Source organism: Suncus etruscus, chromosome 16, assembly GCF_024139225.1.
Source record: "Suncus etruscus isolate mSunEtr1 chromosome 16, mSunEtr1.pri.cur, whole genome shotgun sequence".
Lineage (NCBI taxonomy): Eukaryota > Metazoa > Chordata > Mammalia > Eulipotyphla > Soricidae > Suncus > Suncus etruscus.
This window is the reverse complement of record NC_064863.1, coordinates 42,579,697-42,603,234: the sequence shown is the minus strand read 5'-3', so window position 1 is coordinate 42,603,234 and position 23,538 is coordinate 42,579,697. Positions and strand designations below refer to the sequence as shown.

The following is a 23,538-nucleotide window of genomic DNA, read 5'->3' as shown; positions in this document are numbered from 1 at the left end:
TCAGGTAACTATAACTAGAAAAGCTGGGTGACAGTTATAGAACTTGTGCCTTCTTCTTATATATACTTCTTATATATAGCTTTGAAACTAATGTAGAAAGGTGGGAGCAACAGCAAAGAGTAAAAGAATTTAAAACTACCTTCAGGGGCCAGAGAGAAATTGCAGGGTTAAGTCAGAGGCAGCTAACCCAGGTTTGATTCCTGGTACTCCATAAGGTCCTGACCGAGATCCCCAAGCACAGAGCCAGGAGTAAGCATGGAGCATTTCCAAATGTGGCCCCAAAACAGAAACAAAAACTATTGTCAGTAATTTGTTTTGGGAACAACTAGGGATGCTCAAGGATTACTCCTGGCACTGCTTGGGAGATCACGTGATGCTGGGGATTCAATCAGTCAGCTGCACATATGGCAAGAGCCTTAAAACTACCTTTAGGTACTTGTTTTGGTTTGGGGGAATCCCACACCTACAGGGCTCAGGCCAGGATCATTCCTGAAGGTGCTTGAGGGACCATATGTGGTGCCAAGAATTTGCACTGAGGTTGGTCATATGCAAGGCAAGTGCCTCTTTGCTCCCTGCACTATTTCTCAGGCCCCCTTCAATGATTAGTTTTGGGGGTGATTGGGGTAGGAAGGGAGAGAAATCTCAAGAATAAATTCACATATCAGTTCTGAAACCAACACAAATACTTTTTATTTATGGATTATCAGTTTACAACAATTCCATTAAAAACTAAAACCAGTTTGCTGTACTCAAGTTAGGTGGCATAACAGTATTTTAGTTAAGCTGGGAGTCACAGGACTTGCACACGTTTATGAATGTAATGCAAATACTGACGACACAAAGCATTCACAGTTACAGGTTAGCTGCTCTTCCTAACAGTAACCCCCAAGAGTAATTATTTTATGAAAAAAGCAACCCATATTTTGGTCTCATTTACAGACACCCAACATTTTAGTTGGTCAATGAATTCTATACATTTATTATACAACATATGAAAGAATAAAAGATAAGGCTTACAGAGGTATTTAGCAGTTGTAAGAATAAAACTGAGGGCACAAACTAACTTGTAAAGCTTTCTCTCTAAACTTCAAAAAGCACTGTTAAAATGGAAACTGGGAGGCAACAGAAATCTACCATTAAACCAGAAAAGTCAGATTTATAAAAACTTAAGTCAGAATTCATGCTTCAAAAAGCTGCATGTGACATGACAGTGGATGTTTATGGCAAATCAAATAATGAATTTCTGACCTACCGCAGCAAGTAAACATCTACATGTTGTATTCCATTACGACAGAGTATTGCAATGTGGAGTTCAAAACACAACAGAAAAAAAGAAAAGGGGTTTAAGGAAGAAGGCACCCTAATTTATTTAACATTAGCCAGTAAATAAGTGCTTGAAGATTGCTTGATTTTATGTCAGGTAGGGACAGCTGAAGGAGAAAGTATCTTAGTACTCTGTCTGGCCCTCTTCTCTCCCTTTGCTGTGAACGGTCTATCAAAGTAAGATGAAGGACAAGCAGTCCGCAGTCAAAGTAAGTATTCGTCAAGTCTACATTTGGAGGAGGTTTTCCTTTGGGATATGCAATTAGGCTCCCCCACCCCACCATTGTCAAAATGTTTACTGTGGATAAAATGTAACATCTCCCCAGCAATAATCTTTTTGTCAGTACGATGAACTGTGCTTAGTGTTTTAAACTTTTCCCATTTCCCAACAATAACTTTTAAAATATTTTATTTCTGATTTGTTTGCTTATACAAATAATAGTTGATAAAATTTAAGAACTGCTGCCTTTCAAGTGATTTTTCTTCATTTCCTGGGGACACATATGCGAATGAACCTTGTTCAGTTCTGCACAGATCCAAAGTCATGGGTGGATAGTTGCCACTTGGCCACCGCCCACCCCTTGGAATCTCTCTCAACACACTGGTCTCAAGAGCTATGCTTGCCCTCAACATCTATTCTTTCCTGATATTCATTTGTGCAAACTGGTAGGAATCCATAAGGTAGAAGGTGAGTCTACAATTCCTAAACAAGGAATGATGACGTTATGTTTAATCACTACAGAGTTTTAGAAACTTCTGGTTTATTTATTTCACAGCAAACCAAACCCTTCTATTGGTAGAAAAAGGAAATGATTTCATTCTACCATATCATGATTTTGTATATGCACACACACTGTATATACATACAAAATGTGTCTTTGGTGGTTCAGTTAGGAAAAAAAAAATCTGAAAATTTGAACACTGTTTGCAAAGAAAGTGAGAGAGTGGTCAAGAGTAGCATTGTCTGTGTGCTTCACTCATTCCATGCATTACGTCCAAAGGGTGTTTTGGCCAGATTTCAAAATAATCCAAGCTTCTTCCAACCATTAGATGTCCAATCATGGCTCTTGCTCACATAAATGTAGTATTCAACTTGCTCAAATGCACCATTAGCTATAGACTTAGTTTAAAATATTAGACTTTTGTGTTTTCACAAAACTTTAGGGACTAAATTAGTCCTTCAATAGCACCAGATGGTTGAGGGTAAAACATGTTATCTACACATTTTCTCAAGAAGGGTAAGGCAAGGGGGAGAAAAAAAAAGACATAAAATACAAGTCCCCCCCACCCCCCAATATTGTTTCGTGTTTCCTCACCCACATAAATAATGGCTCTCACCCTTCTGTGTAAATTACTCAGGCAATGACGAGTGGGACCTTGGGAAAGGCCCTCCCGTGTTAAGTGTTAGCTCAATGCTGGTGGTTCCATGTCCACTGCCTGCAATGGACACTCTGCCAGGAAAAGCCTAGCATGAAAGAAACAAAAAGGAAAAAGAAAACAAAAACATCTCTCACTTATAGGATAGTTCTTTCTCCAAGGCAAAGAAAAACAAAATTCACTAGAAAGGTAGACATCATGAACGTTCAACTGAAGATTCAAGCCACAATTCAAAGTGCTCTGCAATCACTGCCAGCAAACCATTTGGTTTTCATGAAGGAGGCAAAAATCAACTGTACTTAGAATGGCATAGAAGCATCAGCAGCCAAAACAGTGACTAGAGGAATGAGAAAGAAAACACACAAGCGAAAGAAAAAAAAAAAAAGTTCTCCCCCAAAAGACACAAAAGAAAGCTTACGAGACTTTAAACCCCATTAAAAAAAGTGCTATTTTAATTTGTTCATTTGTACCTACACTCCAACTACTACAGCTTGAACATTAGAAAATAAAACCCTATATCTCGCATGGTTGAGATGATTTGTGGCATGGTACATGTTTATATGGTCAAAAAATTATGACTTCCATTTTTTAAATGCTAACGTTTAAGTAAACCAGATTCTATTTGGCATGCCTCCAAGAAGTCATAACTCACTTCTTCCAAAAGTTGGCCTCTTAGGTAAGGTGAATTCTGGCAACATTTGCTTATGGTATTGGTCATTCTTGTCTGGTTTCCTGAAATGCTACAGTTGAGACCAAATAAAGTAGAATTGGTTCATTTGAAAAAAGGGACTAGAAATATGCCACAAAATTATTTTTACAATACATTTTTGCAGAAATAATCTCTAGGTGAAGCTTTTTTTTATACACATATACAAAATTTAAACAGCAATATACACATAATCACAGTGAGGACGTTGGCAAATTCACCAATCTGTAGTGTAAAGACAACTGCAAAGCAGCCTTTCCAAGAGAACGATGCTACACAGCAAGCAGAGCTGGCCCATTCAATAGCAAACACCAACACGTCCCTGCAAAAGGGAGACAGTGCAAGAAAAGCAGCATGCGCTTTGATACAAACAGCAATTTATGGCTAATGGTGGACATAACTGTGGTAACAGGAACTCTCTCGCTGTGATGCATAAAGTCCTAGGACATCTGTTTGTCTTTATACCACTCCACAAACTCGTCCAACAAAACTGGCCCTGAGGAGAGAGAGTAAGAGAAAGAGAAAGGACAATTTGGCTCTGAGGCTTTTCCACCACAGGACAGGATAAGGTAGAGATGTACAGGGTGGGGAGAGAAAGAATAGTAACACTATACTTACATGCTCCATCTTCATCGTAGTTGCTGAGGTCAAGGTTAATTGTCCTGCTAAATTCTAGTACATTGCACCACTGGTCTTTGTTAATAACTTTATATTTTGATTGCTGATGGAGGGAAAAATAAAATGCATTACTGACATATCAATCAGCTGCTGTCTGAATCAACCTAATAAAAGTTCATGAAGGTTAACTCTTTCCTTTTGAGATGTCTTAAACTGAGAGAGAGAGAGAGAGAGAGAGAGAGAGAGAGAGAGAGAGAGAGAGAGAGAGAGAGAGAAGAGGGAGAGAGAGAAGAGTGGGGGGGAGACTCAGGATGACAATTTTCATTACACAGATACTGCGGGGATCAATCCAAAACGACAAACTCTTTGAAGAACTACAATTCGATTTGGGAAGGGAAGGTTCTAGGCTGCAAATGACTTTTCATATCAAATGGGGATAAAATCTGCTTCCCAGAAGATGCTGCAAGGATCAAAAGTGCTAAGGTAAAGTATTTCATATCAATGCTTGGCAAAAAAGTGCTACAGGAAGAAAGGTGTCCAGCAGTCAGCTCTGACATGGTTAGATGGCCCACTGTCAAGCTGTTGGCTGCAAGGGCAGATAGCAGCCAGTATTCCAGATCTGGCCAAGAGCAGAGAACAGGCTCAGCACTAGGGACTCTTGCTACAGAAGAAAATGACTATTCTAGTCACTCCGAATTTGAATCTGACCATTCAACATGTCAGAATTACCAGGAGGGAGTTTTACTATTCGTTCTAGACAAGAAATATATCTTCTGTCTGTTTTAAAATATACTATGCTTATGTATAAAGTTTTACAAATAACACCCAGATCCAACAATTTAAGACCACAGAGGTCAAGAACCTAGTTGGCAAATGCCCCAAGAACAATGAGGCAGAGAGTGCAAAGCTGGAATGGTTGCAAGGATGCAAACACTGTGAAGCTCACATGAAAGGGCCCACGGTGTCTTCCTACAGTAGAAAACCAAATGCATGTGAGAGGAAGAACACAGACTACAAGTGCAGACATGGGATGGTGAAGACCAGTGAATGCAGGTGATGCTGTGGGCACAGGCAGCCATGGTAGCTCACAGCAAGGTCTTTCTCTGCAGACACTCCCACTTCATACCCAGACTTAAATTCTGCCCAACTCTGGAGCAAACACCTATTTCTGTTTATGCTCCAAATGGAGTCAATGTATGTTATAGAGATTGTTAAGAAAAACTAGAACAAATTGTTTGCAGATATGGAATGTACTTCTTATATTAAACTAGCTTTTGTGCCTTTTTTGAGGAATCCTAGTTGGTAATGTTAAAAAGAATGCATTCCCAAAGAATCCTATCTATTGGAAGTTCTTTTGTACTTCTTCAATCACATAAACTGTAAGAGATTATCCTAAGAATAATGAATCAAGAGTCAGGAAGAGACCATCATCCTTTTAAGCAAAGGATCTGTATAAAATGGGTGGTGGGGTGGTAGGGCAAGAAGGTGCCATTTCTGACAACCATAATAACTAAAATTCATTCTCAGATACTTTCAGGTCTCATCAAGTCCAGAGGCTTAAAATTACTGATACTTAAAGCAAACGCAATAATAAAATTATTGTGGTGCTGAATTATTTTGTGAAGAACTTTAAGAGATGTTAGTTTTGCCTAAGGGTCAGCTTGGCAGATACCTTCAGTTACCTATAAAGGTAGATAATACATTATGAATTTACTTTAATAAAAAGGTAGATGGCTATAACTTTGATTTAACCTATTACTATAGTTAGAAAGACCAGGAAATCTAAACGAAAGTAATGTTTCTAAAGTGGGGTGGGACTTGGAAGGGACTGGGCTGTGGCTATTTCAGGCAGCAAGCCCACATGAAATGCACACACAGACAGCAGGAGAAGACAGGTGGGTGCCAGGGAGAAAAAGAAGGCCCCAGATTCCTAGAAGTAGGGAAGAACAAGCAAGTTACTTATAAAAGGGATAAAATAAAGTCTATAAGGTAGTTCTAAGCAAGCAAACATACATTCCATAAAATAACAATTTGGTACCTCTAAGAATTGGTGAAAAACTGGAAAAAGGGGCCAGATTTTTCCTAATAACAGTCCCAACATGCACTTGGCAGTGTTTATGTCTAGGCTGCGTTGGTCCTTTTCCTGTTTAACAAACAAAAACAAGGATGAGACAGATGCCCCAAGCAATAAATCCCAATAATCCAGTTCACTTTGACAAGACATTAGTAATCAACTCTCTTACCATACACCATTAAAAACTTGGAGTCAAGACTAAGGAGAGGAGATAGAAATTAGATAAACACAATTGAGGGCTGGATCATACCAGTTCCACATCATTTTACTGTGAGAGACTTGTCATTTGAGTGATCACCTTAATGCAAAAGTCAGTTAATTACATACTAACAGCATCTACAATTGCTCCCCTGGATAAGTAAAACCTGTAACTCAATCAGACTTGGTGTTTGACAAGGTAATTATCAAAACCACCACTGCTCACCCCAAAGCCTGTAACTAAATGGGGATTTAGAAGTTCTGGCTTTCATGCTTCGGAATTAGGTTTCCTAAACAAAAATTGTTTTTCCAACGATTTTCACTGATAAATGTTTTTTCTTGTACCTAAGGATGCTGGAATTAAATTTGGCTTGTAATACACTCGGGGCATTAGATCCTCTCCAAGTTAAAAGCATAAATTCATCTTCTCACTCTGGGGAAGAAAACAGTCTATTACAATCCTCCTTACCTGGATTTGTTAGCTGTGCAATCTCTTAGCAGAATACTCCTAACTAATAACCACAAGAGACACTTCATATGACAGAATCGGGGAGAGAATGCTTACATCAACCTAAATAAGGGCAGATCAAGTTCATTCCACTTATGGTCATGACTAAAGATGCCCATTTTTCATTCTCCACTTTCTTGCAAGCTTTCATTCAGGAGCTACCAGTGGGTAGTTTCAATGAAGGGGAACGAGAACCTGGGACCCTGCAGGCTTACCACCTGTCAGGTGGCTGCCCATGGCATAGCTACCCTCTTGAGCATGCATCTAAATGAAAGAGGGTGGTGGTCTCACCCTGTCCTGCCACCATCTCTGGGACCTACAGGTCTCACAGCCAAGTGTGGTCCTGTACAGAGCCATGGTCCAGGAAACAACATTTGAAAGCGCAGGATCCAAAGTGCAGGATCCAAACAGCTTGACAGAGTAGACAAGGAGTGAGAAAGATGCATATTAGTCCTTGTCTTTGGGCCCCAGATGTCAGCCTAAGGGCTGTTCGAACACAAACTAGCTCAGAGGGTCTACCTTCCTCTGCTCTGCCACAGGCCATATCAAACAAAAGCTTGCAGCCAGCAGTGTCCCCATTCCGCAGGGGGGCCTCCTCCCTACAGCACTCTCCACTCTTCCCTGGGCAGACACATCCTATTCTGCTCAGGTGCAGTCCCTAAACTCCCCTGAGAAGACAGCAATGATAAATTGAGCCTTCTCAGTCTGCTGTCTTACAGAGATGTCACTGCTAGGACACACTGTGCAGAACTACCTCTTTTCCGTGACCACTGTATGGGCACTAGAAGCACCATGGGAGAGCAGCAGAGAGATCGAGAGATACACACAGGCACACTGGATAGGGTCAAAAGATCCACAGCTCAGGCAGCATCTCCTGAAGGCTCCTCTCCCTTTTTTGAGGAGTCTGCCAACCACCTGCTCCTGTGACCCAATGTGCCTTCATGCATCAGCAGCACCAATGCCTAATGTCCCTGTCATAACACACACACACACACACACACACACACACACACACACACGCACACGCACACACAAGCGCACGCGAGAAAAGGAGACAAAAAGGGAAAAGGTCCCGGACAGATACTTGGTCACAGTATAATCATCTGACAAATTGACGATGATGAAGGATTTCAATAATGTGTTTGGCCATGATGCCAAAACATGGAGGAAAGGTTTCAAGACTCACACAGAACTGGAAGGCTGAATAGCACTCACTCATCCTGCTCTGCCAGGGTGGCAGTCAGTAGCTCAGAATCACTAACACCATCTTCTGCCTAGCAAATAAGAGAAAGGTATTATGGATGCACTCATGTGAGTACACTGGCTATCACTTGTAACCAACGCTGCTTGAGCGTGGGTTTAAGGATCAGTGCTAATCACCAGCAGAAAAAAAATTTCCAAACTCGGGGAACCATATGTATGAAAGGTTCCTATGGCAGCATCAACAGGCACCAAAATAGAGGTGTGTGCAAGGAATGCCCTGGACAACAAGGTATTAATGGCATCTGTAAACTGAGTTCTCTACTAAGAATACAACCAATCTCCCAGGCTGCTTTGTGGAGGTTACTTGCACTGCAGTCATTAAAAACACACACCCACACAGACACACGGACACAAACACACACAAAGACACAGACACACCTATCCACATAGAAAACTAAACCATTTTCACAGACTCAAGAAGTACCACAGAAATACCCAGAAGACCTCACAAGAAATAAATATAGGTACATATTCAATACTATGGAGCTTCTTGCCCATGAAGCAGCAAAAACAAGATGGACTCCTTAAGTTAAGGGTCTGAATTTCTGCACCAAGTGCCTACCAAAAGGTGTCCATCAAGTGAAAGAGAAGGAACAAAATTTTTTCTTTACCCACATCTGCTCACAAGATATGTTACATGTGGATTTCACATTTCTACAACAAGTTAAAAAAATCCCTTTGAAGTAACAAGAACTGAACAGGTACTATGCAAAGTACTCAGTCCCTTCAGTACATAACCAGAGACTGCTCAGCTGTCTTTCTTTGACACAGATAACAGAGGGCACAGATGAGACCAGTCCTCCTACAGAGAGCAGCTCCAAACCAAAGGCTATCTACTACACTCAACATTCAGAAGTGACTTTCTTCTGTGCATAGAATACCTGCATTCCTCCCATGAAAGACTGCTAAAAACTATGCAGAGAATGGCATTTTATGGAGGTCTGAGTTGGAGTAGCTGTAATACAAAAAGCCTAAAGTGCCGTTGCTAAGACTATTAAATATGTATCTTTAAGTTTGAAAATTAAGCACTGCTTTCTTTAGGGGTGGGGGCAGGTGAGCTGAGCCACTCCGTTGATACTGGGAAACCAACTTCCCTAATAGAAAACAAATATAAATGTTACACAAGTGAAATTTAAATTTAGTACCTGGGGTGGGAGACAGTGTAGGGTTAAAAGTGCACCCTTTATCCCTGGCACCACATGGTCCCCTGAGCACCACTTGCTGTGGGCTAACACCATCCACCCTACACACAGAGTGAAATAAGATGCTTATGAAAATATTTTGGTATTATGTATAAAAAATGAAATTATAGGGATTACATATTCCAATAAGAAATGCTGTCCTCAACATAGCTAACCAAGTAATACATAGAAGATAAAAGAGTTCAAAATCTTTTTTTTTTCTTTGCAATGCTAGGGATTGAGAACCACGGCCCTCATGTATGCATGAAATGTATGTAGCATACCTCTAATCCATAGCCCATATCTCAACTTTTCAGGGATGGCGATGGGTGGGTTTTCTTGGGTCTTGGTGTCCCACTAATTCTCAGCCAAACAGCAGCAGTAATGTGAGGGGCCCAAGGATGTGGATCTGCTCAGGCCCTGTAGTGCTGAGGGTTATTAACTCGCCCACCGGTGTTCCTCAGGTGCCCAAATGGTGCTGGGATCCAACTGGGGTTAGTCGCATGTGCCTTGTACTATGTGCGATGTACTATCTCTGGCCCTAAATACTAAATGAGTTACAGAAAACTGCAAATGCAGCAAACTATATTTATAGACAGTGTTGTATTTTGTTTTCAAATCATTTAAACACAAAAAACCGTAAGACCCCAAGTTCCTGTCCACTGGGGGAAAAAAAGAATCTTTTCATCATGCTTTTAGAACTCCTCGTTTAGGACAAAGTTCTTCATCAGTTTCCAGTCAACAATATTTTCAAGCAAGTATTTTATCAAGTTCAACTACCGACACTTTAAAAGAAAACAACCTAAGAATGAGAATAAATGCCATCGTTGTTTCGGACTTTATTACTATAACTAAAAACTGACCCTGGAAAAGAAGCCATTATTACTAAATTTTGCAGGAAATACCAGGAAAGACTAACTCAACAACTACTTACTCCTAGTGCTGTGGATAAATTATTGAGAACTTAACTGAGCTAGACATTGTTCTAAGTGCCTTCTATCAATTCCTTTAATTCAAAACCCCAATTTGGCTATGTGTTATTGACAATTCCAAGTTACATTCAAGGAAACTGGGGCATACCAGTTATCTAAAATTAACAGTTAAACATAATGTACTTGGCCAAGCTGGGACTTGAAAGTCTGACTGCAAGTCTGAGTTTTCATAACTCAAGTTCAGTTTGCCTTATAAAAATCTTCTGAGCAAATCTACTTAATTTTACAATAAGCAAAGAATAACTGACAAAAGATTTTCTGATCTGTGTTTAGGTAACTGAATGTTCTTTATATCTGTGTTCTAACCCAAATCTATATTCTTTACATTTAATTTTATAAGGCACTGGAAAGAAATTATCCTGGTTAAGAAGTTAGAAGAGGAGGGTGTACGTGTGAAGCAATAATATAGTGGGATAGGTTGCTTGCACTTACATGATCACCCATGTTTGATCCATGGTATCCCACATGGTACCCCCAAGCCCTGGCAGGAGTTATCCCTAAGTGCAGAGCAAGCCAGGAGTAAGCCCTGAATACAACTACGTACTAATAAAACAAACCAAAAGAAGACAGAAGAGGAAGTTACCAAGTTACCTAAGACAACATGCTTAGGTTAAATTAGGCAGAATTCTCGATATAGCAGTAGACCAGTAACCTTAGCACAGATGAGGGTAGGGAAACCAGCACAAAGAAAACAGAACATAAGATGAAGGACACAACTGAACTTTAGTGGTAAGCTTGATATAGTATATGCACATGACAGTTTTCAATGACATATAACTGAAACGTAACTAAATTCTATTGCAATGCTTCTTCAATTAAAAAAAATTGCTTTCCTTATTTGTTCCAATACATTCTAAATTTTGATACTCTGGTCTATATGGCTTTGAGAGGTTCCTTATTACTCAGTGGAATAAGAATGAACGAAACAATAAATGAGACGACCTACTAGGGCCACAAGAGTATTCATAGAGGAGAATATATGATAAAGTATATACTGGTCGTTCAATCACAATCCTTTCTTTGAAGCATTCGTACAGTGAATTCAACAAACTGAAAGTACAGTTTTCATGGCTTTGGCAAGTGTATGCCCTCCTGTAACACCTATAAGTGATAGAACAGTTCAACTCAAATTTTCCTTTAGAGACCTTCAGCTGGCCTCCATCTCCCTTACACACAACATTTAACAATTTAGTCGTAATAGATAAACTTAAGCTTCTTCTTGAACGTCATCATAATCCGAATAACAAAAGCATATGCTGTTTTTTGAGATTTTATTTTGTTAAGAAAAAACTTAAAAGGCTGGGGACATGCTGGAAACTGAACCTAGGTCTCTTGTGTGCAATGCCTGTAGTCAGCCCATTGAGCTCTCTCTATGGCAGGGGTTTCAAACTCCCGGCCCGCAAGCCGTTTGCGGTCCTCCATACAACATTTTGTGGCCCGCAGCCGGCCTTCAAATATCACAGTATTCACGATTATTCGCTTACTAAGCGAATAATCGCAATAAAAAATCGCATTAGTGGGCCCGGAAAGATAGCACAGCGGCGTTTGCCTTGCAAGCAGCCGATCCAGGACCTAAGGTGGTTGGTTCGAATCCCGGTGTCCCATATGGTCCCCCGTGCCTGCCCGGAGCTATTTCTGAGCAGACAGCCAGGAGTAACCCCTGAGCACCGCCGGGTGTGGCCCAAACCCCCCCCCCCAAAATCGCATTAAACATTTGCATACCCCGAGCAGTTCGTTCGGGGTATGCAAATGTTTAATGCGATTTTTATTGCGAATATTCGGTAAGCGAATAATCGCGAATACTTTGTGCCTAGTGCAGACATCATTTCCGCTGCTCCTGCCGGCTGTCCCTTGCATTATTGGAGGCCTAAGCGAGAGAAGGGAGAGAAGGAAGAGAAGTTTATTACACAATTAAATTTTGTCATACCTTCATCATGACTTCATCAAAGCCTGCAGTGAAGAGAAAGATTGATGACGAGCACAGACAATTTCAGGAAAAGTAGGAGACGCAGTATTTCTTTGTTGAGCACAGCGGCATCCCCACATGTCTTATTTGCTCAGAGAAAGTTACAGTGCACAAGGAATACAACTTGAAATGCCATTATTCAACTAAACATGCTGAGGAATGTGCAAAATATCAAGGAAATGAGAGAGCCAAGCGGATTGCCAGTCTTATAGCATGTCTAATGAGACAACAAGATTTCTTCAAGAAAGCAACCAAAGAGAATGTTGCATCAGTCGAAGCTAGTTACACGGTTAATGAGATGACTGCTAAGGCAGGGAAACCATTCACAGAAGGAGTTTGTTAAAAAATGCATGTTACAGGCTGCAAGTATTATCTGTCCAGAAAAGAAAGGTCAGTTTAGCAAAATCAGCCTTTCTGCCAACACTGTGGCAGAGCGCATTTCTGACATGTCAAGTGACATTTATCATCAACTGTGTGAGAAAGCCGAATGTTTTGATGCATACTCAGTTGCTCTTGATGAGGGCACAGATATAACAGACATTGCGCAGCTCCCAATTTATGTCCGTGGTGTTGAATGCAATTTTGAATTGACAGAGGAGCTGCTCACAATAATTCCAATGCATGGCCAGACCACCACTAATGAGATATTTCGGCATCTGTGTGATGCCATTGAGAATGCAGGTTTGCCATGGAAGAGATTTGTTGGAATAATAACCGATGGAGCGCCATCGATGACAGGGAAGAAAATTGTACTGGTGGTACTTGTTCAAAAAAAACTTGAAGAGGAGGGTGTAGAGAAGGCCATTGCTCTTCACTGCATTATCCATCAGTAGACCCTTTGCAGTAAATGCCTGTCATGTGACAATGTGATGTCTGTTGTTGTGAAATGCATCAACCAAATCAGATCTAGGGGCTTAAAAGCACAGGAGGTTCCATGCTTTTTTAGAGGAAATGGAGTCAGAATATGGAGATGTCCTCTATTTCACAGAAGTATGTTGGCTCAGCAGGGGAAATGTCCTGAAAAGATTTTTTTGAGTTGAGAGAAAAAGTGAAAGCCTTCATGAAGAAGGATGGGAATGCTGTTTCTGAGTTGAGTGATCACAAATGGCTCATGGACTTAGCTTTTCTTGTTGACATCACACATAAGCTGAATGGACTAAACAAAATGTTACAAGGCCCGGGGCAATTATCAGTGCCACCTATGACAACGTGAGAGCATTCTCCACAAAACTTGTGTTATGGAAATCCCAGCTCTCTCAGACAAACCTTTGTCATTTCCCAGCATGGAAGGAACTTGTGGATGCAGGCATACCATTCAGTGGTGAGAAATATGTTGATGCTATTTTTAAACTAGAGAAGAAATTTGATCACAGATTTGCAGACTTCAAAAAGCACAGAGCCACTTTCCAAATTTTTGTGGACCCCTTTTCCTTTGATGTGCAAGATGCCCCTCCTGTGCTTCAAATGGAGCTCATTGACCTTCAATGCAACTCTGATCTCAAAGCCAAGTTCAGGGAGATTAGTGGAAAAGCTGACATGCGTGGGCAATTTTTGAGAGAATCGCCCTCCAGCTTCCCTGAGCTTTCCTGAATGTTCAAGCACACCATGTGCCTTTTTGGGAGCACATATTTGTGTGAAAAGTTATTCTCCACATTGAACTTCAATAAGTCAAAGTACAGGTCTAGACTTAATGATGATCATCTTCAAGCCATATTGAGGGTCTTAACTGCTTCCTCTCTAAAGCCAAATGTGGTTCAGATTTGTGAGAAGAAGCGCTGTCAAGTCTCTGGCAGCAAGGAATAGGCAAAAGATGCAATGTTCAGAAGAACTGTTCATGATCTTTACTCAATGTTCTATTCATGTTCAGAAGAAATAATTAAAACTGTTAATAATGACGTTTGAGGACTTTTTTGTGTGTGTGAAATCCCTTATGCGGCCCTGCCTCACCCCGAATTTACCTCCTGCGACCCCCAGGTAAATTGAGTTTGAGACCCCTGCTCTATGGCCACTAAAAAGACTTTTAAAAAAATCTTTTATTTAGAGAAAACCACATAACAAAATGTGTTTATAAAAATCAACCAAAATGCACACCAGGGAAAACCCTTTAGGCATAAAAAAAGACTGAGCTGAACCTCCCCTTGTACAGGCAATCTGGCCATTTTGGTGCTGAGTTTACTCCCCACCCCCCAGCCCAGAGAACAGGCTAGACTGCCTGAGGTGTGAGGTTTGGGGTGAGGGGGAGTGCAGTGTGGTTCTGGCAGAGCTCAGTGCCTAGTTGGGTCCTCGTTCCTCTTCTGTCTGTCCCCCTCAGCTGCAGAATGACAACATACCCTCTTTTCTGGTTTCTTTCAGCTCTAATTTCAAGACCAAGTAAGATCGATTAGGAACAAAAGGGCACAACTTTACGAACAGCATTATATTTAATGGGTGACAAGTTTTGAAGTCAAGGGGAAAAGCTTGAAAAGATGTGAAAGAGGCCAATTTAACATTTTCTGGTACTAATTGTGGTCTTTCCTGCGTCAGTAATATAGAGTATGATTCAGAATATTTAACATCATTTGCCACAACTATTTGCACCAGAGGTTAACAAAAAACCATCAGGGAGATGGTTTTCAGAAGGTCTGCTGGGCTAATCAGTTCTTATCTCTAGTGTTATTTTTTTTTTAGTAAGAAAATTAAAAAGACTGGAGAAAGAGAGAACGTTTTGAGTTCTGCTTCCAACCAAGACAGTGTAATATTTCCTAACTATCGTAAAAGGGGAAAAAGTAAAAAAAAAGTTGGTTTCCCAGATTTTACTTTTACTTTATATCACCAGACACTGGACAAAATACAGGAGCCGATGTCTCACATGGCAGGAATCAAGCACAGAACTTGGAGCAAAGGGAAATAGAAGGTAAATCCTGAGGTTATTCTGATTTATTCCCTCCTCCCCAGCAGGAGGGAAACTAGAACCAAGCACCAGAAAGAAACATGCCAAATTGGAATAGGCAGTTTGCAGTTCAAGGAAGTGAAGGGAGCGGTGGGATAAACACCAGTGGGGTGGAGCAGCATAGAGAGCTGGAGGTCTATCAGAATCTCCCTTGTGTGACTGAGGCTGGATCTATGCTTCAGAGAAGACACTACTAAGTCTGGGGAAAGAACCACCACAAAAGAGTGAGCAGAACCCAGAGCTCACTTCAGGTTGGAAAGACCTTTCCTCAGCCAGAATACAAAGATCTTGCACACAGATCTTGGTGGGATCCTCACTAGTGGAGCTGAATCATCCTTAGGATGAAGGCTACTCTGGACTAGCTCTATCAAGGATCAAACTGATTCCAAGTAGCTTAATTAGGCTCCAAAAGATGGAGAAATCCAACACAATTTAAAGAAGCAACAGAAACTAGCAACCAACAATTTAAAATTCACCACATACTATTTACCAAAATTGGGAATGCAAAGAAGCAATAAAATGACCCAAGCAAAAATAAAATTAAGAGGAAGAGATCTAGAAAAGATGGATAGTAACTAGAATAGTTTAAAAGTTGTGATAAACACAAGGAGGAGAGAAATGGAAATAGTAACAAGGAAACAACAGGGATTTCAGGAGAGGAAAAATGTAGTTTCCAAAGGGAAATATACACTGGCAACTAGACTTAGAAAAAGAGAAGATTAATATTAGAAGAAATTGGGGCAGGAGAGATAGCATGCCTTGCATGCAGAAGGACGATAGTTCGAATCCCAGCATCCCATGTGGTCTCCCGAGCCTGCCAGAAATAATTTCTGAGCGCAGAGCCAGGAGTAACCCCTGAGCACTGCCAGGTGTGACCCAAAAACAAAAAGCTAAAATAAAAAAAAAAAGAAAAAGAAGAAATAGTAAAATCATCTAAGATTACACAGACAGGGAAATAAACCTAAAAACCCTGGTCACAGCATCAAGTAGCTTAGATACAACTGTAGTCCCAGGAGAGCAAAGGGAGAACAGAAAAAAAAATTATAATAAGAAAATAATAGCTGAAAAATTTCCCAATTTACTATAAACCCTCAGGTTTAAAGACTAAACAAACCCGAGCCTGAATAAAATTATACCAAGATATATTGTAATCAAATTGCTAAATATTGGTGAAGAGAATAAAAAGCATTTTGTCCAAGGAATAAAGAGCAATACCAGATTTTGTTCCTAAGACAGAAGACAATGGAGCATCTTTACTTACCATTAAAGTAACAAAGAAATAAATTGTCAACCTAGACGCTTTTATAAAAAGATGTTCCTTTCTCTACTGAAGGTAATGTAAGAGCTAGAGAATCGTAACTGGTATTCAAAGGAACGTTAAAAGAAAATTTTTAGGCTGCACACAAATGATGCCAGATAGAAATTACACAAAGGAATAGAGAGTCCAGAAAAAGACTTATCTTGGGCAAATGTAACAAGATTTTTTCAACTATTTAAACCCAAAAAGGGTAACAAGGAATGCACAGTTGGATGTTTGTGCCACATTCACATACTCAAAATCCTTAAAGGTCTTTAGGAAAGTTGGTTGAATCATGAGGGCAGGAAGAGGGTCCCCGACACAGACTCAAGTGTGGGTACCTTTACCCCAGACTGCTCAGCAAACAGAGAAGAAAGTTTGTGATTAAAATCCACTCAGTTTCCTGCATTTCTTTAGAGCAGCCTAAATAGACTAAGATAATCTGCAGTGAAACAAACAACGCATATAGAAGGAAAATAAAGGTTTGACAGTGGCACCAAAAGGCTTGGGAAGAATGAAAGTACAGTTGTGAAGACTGGAAAGATTCTTGCATCAGACATGAAAACAACATGATCTGATCAATTTTGTGAATTTTTATAGAACAACACTCTAAAGCTTACAGTATCCATAAGAAAATACAGCCAATGAAGCAACACAGGAAATGAAATGGAATCACTTAAAAAAATAAAAAGCTGCAATCCAAAAGAAGTCATGAAAAGAGAAATAAGGGGCCAGAGCGGTTGCATGCAGCCTTTAGTTCTGGGAATTTCTCTGTAGTGATGTCCTTGACTGTTGAATCTTCCTGGGGATTTTCTTCCTGGGTCTCTGGGACTCCAATGATTCTTATGTTGTTTCTGTTGAGTTTATCAAAGACTTCTATTTTCACCTGTTCATATTCTTTGAGGATTTTTTCCAGTGTCTGATCATTTGCTTTAAGAAAGTTCTTTTCCTGGGACCGGAGAGATAGCATGGAGGTAAGGCGTTTACCTTTCATGCAGAAGGTCATCGGTTTGAATTCCGGCATCCCATATGGTCCCCCGTGCCTGCCAGGGGCAATTTCTGAGCATGGAGCCAGGAAAAAACCCCTGAGCACTGCTGGGTGTGACCCAAAACACACACACACACACACACACAAAAAGGTTCTTTTCCAATTGCTTCTGTTGTATAGAGTTGTTCTGTGTCTCCTCTTCCAGCTCACTGACTCTGTCCTCAGCTGCTGTTCCATTAAGGTTTTAATTTCATCTACCGAGGTTTTCAGTTCCTCTTATTTCAGTTTGGAATTTTCGGAGTTCTATCTTTGTGGTCTGTTCAGCTCGAGCTATGATTTCCCTGATTTCTGTGAGCATCCTCCATAGTTCTACTCTAAACTCCTTATCTGAGGGGCTAACTAGGTGGCTGGTACTTTTCAGGTCATCTTCATTCTCTATGCATGGTGTTGTCCTGTGTTGTTTCCCCATTGCCACGCTTGTAGTGTGGTTTTTACTATGTGTTGTTGTGGGTTCATAGGCTAGAAGATGCAAAGAAGAGTAGCTGCATCTCCTCTGGTTTCACCCTTATTGGGCAGAGACAGCTTACCCTGTGCTGTGTTCTAAAGAGGTTTTGTTTACTGTCCTTGTCTTGGCTGCCTCACGCAGGAAAGCAGGCAGGGATCAAGGCAGCAGCCTTTTCTAATCAAAGTACTTTTTATTTGTGAACAACCCTTGTGTCATTTGGTCTAACCCACTTCATTTTTATCACTCAGCCATGAGCAGCCGCTCAGACCACCGACTCAAGCATTCTAATCAAAACAGATACTGTCTTATGGCCAACTATAGGTTCTTAATAAGAAACCTAATTTTTAAGGGGCTGGAGCAATTGTACAGTGGGTAAGGTATTTACTTGTCTTGCATATAGCTGATAAGGATTAGATCCTTGGCATCCCTATGGTCCCAGAGCACTACCAAGAATAATTCTTGAGTGCAGTGTCAGGAGTAACTTCAGCTCCACTAGGTGTAGCACCAAAAACAAACAAACAAACAAAAAAAAACAAAAACAGAAACAAAAACAAAAACACAACACTTTTTAAAAATATAAGACAACTGCAGATATTTGCGTTAACTGTGAAGACGAACAGGGTGGAAAGGAAATAAAATGGAATAAGATGGAAGATGAATAGGAAAGGAGACTTACGCTACCTTTAATAAAAGAAAGCAGGACTGGCTAAACTTATCAGACTTCAGCACAAGGATGATTACCAGAATTACAGATATTCATAATGTTAATGGGTTAATCCTTCAAAAGTATGTGCCAATAACTCTAAATCTACCTCTATCTCCTATAAAAGCCTTAATACACACAAAGCAAAACTGAAGTAATGACAGGAGAAATGCAGATATATTTTGAGATTATGCTGGAGAGTACAACATTTCTCTTTATGACTGATGAACAAGCAGCGAGAAATCAGAAAGAATGCAAACACCTAAATAATTCTGTTAACACGTTGACCGAACCAACATCACAGAACACTCCAACTAACAGCATCAGAAAGTCTACCACAGCAGACCATATTCTGGGCTACAAATCCAATCTTTACGCATTTAAATAGACTGACATTTTAAGGAGCACATTTTTTAGAAAATAACTGAATTAAACAGGTATCAGCATCAGAAAAATCACCTGAAAAATATCCTAAATATTAAATAAGAAATAACAATTCTAAATAATCACTGGGTGAAAAAAAATATCACATGGGAAACTAGAAAACATTTCTTTTCCTTTTTGGGGATGGGTGGATTAAGGGAAAAGCAAACCCAGTGATGCTCAGGATTTACTCCTGGATCTGTGTACAGAGATCCCTCCTAGGTGGTATTCAGGGGAGCATATGTGGTGCCAGGGGTTGAACCTGGGTCAGGAACATGCGTGGCAAGTGCTTTATCTACTGTACTGTCTCTCTCCAGACCCCTGGAAAATATTCTGTACTGAAAACAAATAAAAAGTTGAAACATGACATGTAGTTAAGATAAAGGCTAAATGAAATAAGTAAAAGAATTCACTAACAGGGGCCGGAGAGATAGCATGGAGGTAGGGTGTTTGCTTTGCATGCAGAAGGACAGAGTTTTGAATCCTGGCATCCCATATGGTACCCCGAACCTGCCAGGAGCAATTTCTGAGTGTGACCCAACACCCCCACACACACAAGAAAAGAATTCACTAACAAATTTATCTTACAGCATTACTTTAGCTGAATCGATTTATTGGGTAATGGCTAAGGAAGGAAAGGGTAGTTATTAGTCATCATTACATTAAGAGGGCTCAATTCACTAATATACTGATACCTTCTTAAGAGTAAAATCCATGCTTTATTTATTAGTGATCCAAGCCAAAGCAAAAAAATGGCCCTCAACCTGTCGGAAAAACTTTTGGCCCTTTCTCAGCTTTGAAATCAAGCTAGAGGAGGAGCTTATCAGGTTGTATATGTGAAGGAGAAAGGTTCCCTCTGACCTAAGAGGCGAATGCTGTGTGGAGAAGCATGTGGCCTGCATCTAATATGACAGAATACAGGAGGGCCAGTACAGAGTACAAAGAGAGGTCCAAGCAAAGTACCAGCAGGACAGAAAGACAATAAAAAGGTGGACTTACGTTTCAGTGAACAACAGCAGAGGACTAATTTCACAACATAGGTAGGGAAAGGACACTTGGAATGCCACTCTGAGGGCCCAGAATAAGCCTGCATTGGATCTACAAGTTGTTAAGGATGTGACTGGGTGGTCTAATGCCTCCTCTTCTATTGTAAATAAAACTGAGACTATTTCTGCTCACTCCCAACTGCTGTGTCAAAAGTCGTACTACGCACACCTGAAGCACTATGGTATACAAGGGCAATGGGAAGGCACCAAGGGCAATCAAGGCTGGAGGAAGATTAATGACGCTGAATAAACATGGAGGGGGATTGAGAAGTCAAAGAATGTGGGAAAGAGACTAACACTAGGGTGGATCCAAATAAGCATAGGGGTTTCATGGCTGAGCACACCAGTAAAAACACTAGAGGGTCAGAGTCGTCATGACATGGGCCATGGACACTGACAGAAAACAAGATGAAGAAACATGGTGGAAAAGTAAAATAGAACCAGGGTTTAAAAGAATATTGGCATGTGGGCAATTTTGACCCCCAAATAGGAACTATTTTGGTGAAAAGGTATGCTTCTAAACAAAATTTTACCCACATGGAAAGAAGCATACCATATGGTTTGACTATGAGAGGGGAAAAATGTCATGGTAAAAAATATATAATCCTAGAAAATTATGCCTGTATTCTAAAAGCAACTAGCAAATCACTTCTATATAGTTACACAAGTATCATCTGGTAAAACATTAGCTGAATTTCATTTGTACATTTTCTTGCATGTTGTCCCTTTTTCATCTGAAGGTTATATTAATCCAAAACTCCATAGCAGAGAATCAGCAAAGGGTTAACAGATGCACCAGATACACTGTCATGATAGCCTTTAAGGGGAACAAAAATATGAAGTAAGAGGCAGTATGGTGATAAGAAAAATAGAATCAGGCCTACATAAATAGTTTAATAATACAGCTTTTAAAATTAGAAAATGATCAACAAAAGGAGCCAAAAATAGGTAGGCAGATGGAAATTAAGCTTAGAGCAGAAACTAATGAAATGAAAATAAAAAAAAAACATTCAAAAGATCAACAAAAGCAAAAGTTGGTTCCCTGAAAAAAATATTGATAAACCACTAGCAAAACTCACAAAGAAATAGAAAAACTTAATAAACCGGATTAGAAATGAAAAGGGTGAGATCACTACAGATAATACAGAGATTTAAAAGGTAATCAGAGACTACTTTGAGAAACTACATGCCACAAAACATGAGAACCTGGAAGAAATGGATAAATTCTTGAATTCCTACAATCTTCCACAGTTAAACCAGGATGATCTACATATCTAAACAGATCCATCACTACTGAGGAAATTAAAAGAGTAATCAAAAATCAAAAGCCCAGGCCCAGCTGGATTCACTAACGAATTCTTTCAAATCTTTCTAGAAGAACTACTCCCAATTCTTTTCAAGCTCTTTCATAAAATTGAAAAATCAGGAACACTCCTAAATAGTTTTTATGAAGCTAACATCACCCTGATACCAAAACCAGACAGAGATGTTACAAGAAAAGAAAACTACAGAACAATATCCCTGATTAACACAGAAGCAAAGATCCTCAACAAAATTCTGGCAAATAGGATCCAATGCCTCATGAAGAAGTATCATGACTAAGTAGGATTCATCCCAGGAATGCAAGGATGGTTTACTATATGTAAATCAATCAACATAATGCAAGGATGGTTTAACATACATAAATCAATCAACATAATACACCATATCAAGAAAAAGAAAAACCATATGATCATATCAATAGATGCAGAGAATGCATTTGATAAGGTCTAACACCCATTCTTGATAAAAAAGACTCTCATCAAGATGGGAATAAAAGGAACTTTTTCTCAATATAGTCAAGGCCATCTACCACAAGGCAATGGTAAATATTATGCTCCATGGAGATAAACTAAAAGCATTTCCTCCTAGGGCAAGAAAGGTGGCACTAGAGGTAAGGTATCTGCCTTGCAAGTGCTAGCGTAGGACAGACCATGGTTCAACTCCCCCCACCCAGCGTCCCCCCAAGCCAGGGGTGATTTCTGAGCGCATAGCCAGGAGTAACACCTGAGCGTCAAATGGGTGTGGCCCAAAAACAAAAAAACAAAAACAAAGAAAAGCATTTCCTCTAAAATCTGGTATAAGACAAGGCTGCCTTCTCTCATCATGACTAGTCAACATACTGCTAGAAGTTCTTGCCATAGCTATTAGGCAAGAAAAAGATATCAAGGGCATCCAGATAGGAAAGGAAGAAGTCAAGCTCTCACTGTTTACAGACGACATGATCCTATATTTAGAAAAACCCTAAAGATTCTATCAAAAAGCTTGCAAAAACAATACATTCATATAGCAAAGTGGCAGGCTACAAAATTAACACACAAAAATCAGTGGCCTTCTTATACACCAATAATGATAGAGAAGAAATGGACATGAAAAAACAATCCCATTCACATAAGTGCCACACAAACTCAAATATCTTGGAGTCAACTTAACTAAAGATGTAAAGGACCTATACAAAGAAAACCACAAAACCATGCTTCAAGAAATAAAAGAGAAGTATCGGAGAGATAGCATGGAGGTAAGGCATGCAAAAGGTCAGTGGTTCGAATCCAGGCATCCATATGGTCCCCTGGGCCTGCCAGGAGCAATTTCTGAACATAGAGCCAGGAGTAACCCCCGTGCGCTGCCAGATATGACCCAAAAACCAAAAATAAATAAATAAATAAATAAATAAATAAATAAATAAATAAATAAATAAATAAATAAAATAAAAGAGGACACAAGGAAATGAAGACACATATCCTGCTCATGGATTGGCAGGATTAACATCATTAAAATGGAAATACTCCCCAAAGCATTATACAAATTTAATGCTATCCCTCTAAGGATACCTGTGACATTCTTCAAAGAAATAGATCAAGCACTCCTGAAACAGCATTCTCCATACAAGTGGAAACAGAGATAAACAGATGTGACTATATTAAGCTGTGAAGCTTAATAGGAAATAGTGCCTAGGATACAAAAGCCACCCACAGATTGGGATAAAGTATTCACCCAATACCTGTCAGACAAGGGGTGTATTATTAGGATATACAAGTTACTAACAGAAATTAACAAGAAAAAAAAACCTAACTCCATCAAAAGATGGGGAGAAGAAATAAACAGGCAATTTCTCAAAGAAGAAATACAAATGGCCAAAAGGCACATGGAAAAATGCTCCATATCTCTATCAGGAAGATGCAAATCAAAACAACAATGAGGTACCATCTCACGCCACAGAGACTGGCATACATCACAAAGACCAAGAACAAAAATGTTGGTGGGGATGTGGGGAAATTCTTAAAAAAAAAAACAAACTGGAAATTGAGAGCCCATATGATACAGCTATATCACTTTTAGGGATATGCCCTAGGAACACAAAAACAAAATACAAAAATCCCTTCCTCACACCTATATTCATCA

At 39.9% G+C, this 23,538-nt stretch overlaps 2 protein-coding genes across 3 annotated transcripts in view; one reads left to right on the top strand and one right to left on the bottom strand.

Moving 5' to 3' along the window:
* The window catches only part of OCIAD2 (OCIA domain containing 2), a 945,756-nt gene that overhangs the window by 661,143 nt on the left and 261,075 nt on the right, over positions 1 to 23,538 (top strand). The window lies entirely within an intron of this gene.
* The window catches only part of DCUN1D4 (defective in cullin neddylation 1 domain containing 4), an 80,331-nt gene continuing 57,463 nt past the window's right edge, over positions 671 to 23,538 (bottom strand). For both annotated transcript variants that reach the window (XM_049790168.1, XM_049790169.1), the window contains 3 exons: positions 6,063 to 6,167; positions 4,025 to 4,127; positions 671 to 3,902 (listed from right to left, as the gene is read on the bottom strand). In XM_049790168.1, coding sequence (XP_049646125.1) covers positions 3,847 to 3,902; positions 4,025 to 4,127; positions 6,063 to 6,167 — 264 coding nt within the window. In that variant the 3' untranslated portion in view covers positions 671 to 3,846. The remainder of the gene's footprint in view (positions 3,903 to 4,024; positions 4,128 to 6,062; positions 6,168 to 23,538) is intronic.